Source organism: Morone saxatilis, unplaced genomic scaffold (genome assembly GCF_004916995.1).
Source record: "Morone saxatilis isolate NCDOM2014 unplaced genomic scaffold, NCSU_SB_2.0 Contig0, whole genome shotgun sequence".
Taxonomy (NCBI): domain Eukaryota; kingdom Metazoa; phylum Chordata; class Actinopteri; family Moronidae; genus Morone; species Morone saxatilis.
The window spans coordinates 552,262-555,153 of NW_023339650.1; the positions used below are offsets into that span (position 1 = coordinate 552,262).

The 2,892-nt window shown below is 40.5% G+C and overlaps 1 protein-coding gene across 1 annotated transcript in view; it reads left to right on the forward strand.

Moving 5' to 3' along the window:
* The window catches only part of plppr5b (phospholipid phosphatase related 5b), a 25,987-nt gene extending 24,708 nt beyond the window's left edge, over positions 1-1,279 (forward strand). Inside the window, exon 5 of the mRNA XM_035656121.1 lies at positions 468-1,279. Within this exon, the coding sequence (XP_035512014.1) occupies positions 468-497 (30 nt within the window). The 3' untranslated portion in view covers positions 498-1,279. The remainder of the gene's footprint in view (positions 1-467) is intronic.
* The last annotated feature ends 1,613 nt before the right edge of the window (positions 1,280-2,892 follow it).

Genomic DNA, 2,892 nt, shown 5'->3' on the forward strand with positions numbered 1-2,892 from the left:
CTGGATCTTAAGTTATCAGACAAATCAGCTGAGCTAATGCTAGCAGCCGCATAGATATATATTTGTGGCTAATCCAGTCTCATTCCCAAGTCCTCAAATACTTCAGCTTGGTCAGTGGCCCTCCGCTTTAAATGTGACGTTTTATATTTATTATTACTAACTTCCATGGAATTGACGCAAGAGGGTACCTACAGTGTCACATTTTAAAGTACAGGGCCACTGACCAAGCACCAGTATTTGACGAGGTTGGGAGGTGTCATGCCCTGATATTTCTATACTCATTTGACTGATGATTTTCCTAAAAACTAAAAAAAAAACTATACTATAAAACTATAAAAAGTGCCAATAACCCCAGCTTCAAATTACTAGAGTGATTTTTTCAAATAAAAGTGTCCTGGTAGACCAATCTAAATTCCTTCTTTCCTTTGTCCTGACTCTCCCTTTGTGTTGATCCTTCTTCCTCGCAGAATCACATCGCCTTCGCTGAGGTCACATGACGTGGAGTCGGCCGTGTGGCAGACCCATTGGACATCCACGCTCTTCACCGTCCAATCCAATTAACTGGAGCGCAGCGCTAAACCCATTCTCTGTGTGTGTCTGGTCTGCGGTATGTTGTTCTATGTTGTCTTTATCGGGCCCTTGTTGTCATTTGCAGCTTCTTGTATTCAAGGAAAAAAAAAGAAGAGTCAGTAACTCAGCGGGAACAGGTTGCTTCTGCTTTCTCCATCTATGCACTTATTCACAATCTTTGTTAGACTCTGACCTCCCAAATGAAGCTTGTTGTGTGGGAAACCACGGAGCGTACTTGTTGCACACTGTGTGGGACACTAGAAGAACAAGTGAAGACCTGGGTTGCACCATCTCAACTCTGCTGAGGTCAAATATTGTCTTATGGTTTGGTTAGGTTGTGTGTGGAACAGCATTGATCCAATAAGATGGCTGTAAGGAGAACCAGTCAGAAAGTTGAGTCAGAGTGTCCAAACAGGGAGAAAGATTAAAAACCCTCTCTTGATGATTTTTTGTTGTTATCACATCCAGAAGACTGCTGTGGATGTCAGAATGTGACACTGACTGCTGGACCCATATTTATCAAACTATTTAAGGTGAAATTTTGGACTTGGCTGAAAAATAAGACAGAAACCCCTTTTGGCTTAAAATGCGGAGGTTATCATATTAGCTATGTCTCACCATCCAATTTTATATCAACCTACTACCACTATACACAAGTATAAAGAGAGAAAGAACATGTACAAAATGGCCGGATACTTAAATAAATGATTAAAGAGCTGTACAGAAAAGTGTGACATTGATATATGCAATGTGCAAGATAAAAAAAAAAAAACAACAAAAACAACAGAAGTAAATGGTAATGGACTGTACTTATAGACATTATTGTAATGCATATATACAAGGTGGGTTTAAGTGTCAGTGTCAGTGGGGGTCTCAGGCCTTGTTAATGAGATCAGCTGCAGACGGAAAGAAACTGTGGCGTAAGGTTTTGGTCCTGATACCTGACTACAGCCTCCTGCGATATAGAGCCACGTCATTACGTCACTGTATATTAATATTACCTATTGTTACGAAGGTTACACTAGCTGTTCAATGTCACATTTGTAACATCTGTGTTATGTTCGCAACATTGATGTGAGAAATTAGTTGCTCGCTAAACAGCTAATAAGTACATTGCTTTTTGCACACAAAGTGCCCCAAGTCCCTGAAGTAAGTCGTTCTTTGTTCTAAACCAGCACAGGAATCCGTTTCCTGGACTGGTTTGAGATAAAGCACTGGCTCTGAACAAGCCCTTAAACATGCCTTGGTGGAGCTAGCTGCTAGTTCCCAACTAGTTAGCTCAGCAGTTAGAGTAGTTCACCAGCTAGCCCATGGTAGTTAGCCACCACCTAACAAGGGTCCGCTGGTGTATTTTGTTGTGCCACTTCCTGTACTGCACGGACTCTAAGGCTGGAATTGATTTTGTTTCCTCCCTTGTTTTTCATTTATCTCCATTTAAAGCAATTCCCTATAATTTCAGTCCTATTTATTAGTTGGAGGATGCTTGTTAGGGCTGTAAAGTGGTTATCTATGCTGTATGTGAGTGAACATGCACAGGGGTTGTTCATATTAGACGTTATGGCTGTTTATTTACTTTTATACTTAAATCTTACTTCCTTAATCTGCCTACTGACAGCAGTTAGGAGACAGTGGTGCAACCTGACACTAAGGTCTGCACCAAGTGTGGCTGGCTCCTCTGTCCTCTGAATTCTGTCTTTGATAAATCACAATTCCAGCCTTAGTCCCTTTGTGTTGGGCACAGGTCTATCCATGCAAGAATAAAACTTTACAAATGCTTGCTTTAAAAAGTAGAGTTGTGGACTTTGGAAGCCGTGGGCAATTGCCAGGCAGGGAGGGTCTTTTGCAGTGTGTCCCTGAATCTTTTGGAAGTGCAATACTTTATCAATTAAGGACTCCTTAAAGCTGCAGTAGGTAACTTTTGTAAAAATAACTTTTTTGTCATTATTGCTGTGAAAAAATCAGGTTCCTCTGGCTCCTCCTAGTGATTCTAATGGCATTTGCGAGAATCCACAGGGCTTGAACGAAAACAACCAATCAGAGCCAAGAAAGATAGTGGATCGTTGAGTCCCAGAAGAACCTGATTTTTTCACAGAGTATCTGTCTCATGTACTACTAGGATGTTAGGATAAAGTGAAAGGTTCAGCAAATATGACACAAATTATATTTTTATAAAAATTACCTACTGCGGCTTTAAAGTGTAATTCTTGAAATGTTGATAAATATGAGCTCAGGTCAAAGTAGCAATTAGGAAAACTGCAAAGCTTCATGTCTTTGTGTTCATGTGTCACTGAGACATCTCTATGAGGGTTTAGGGTGTATGTA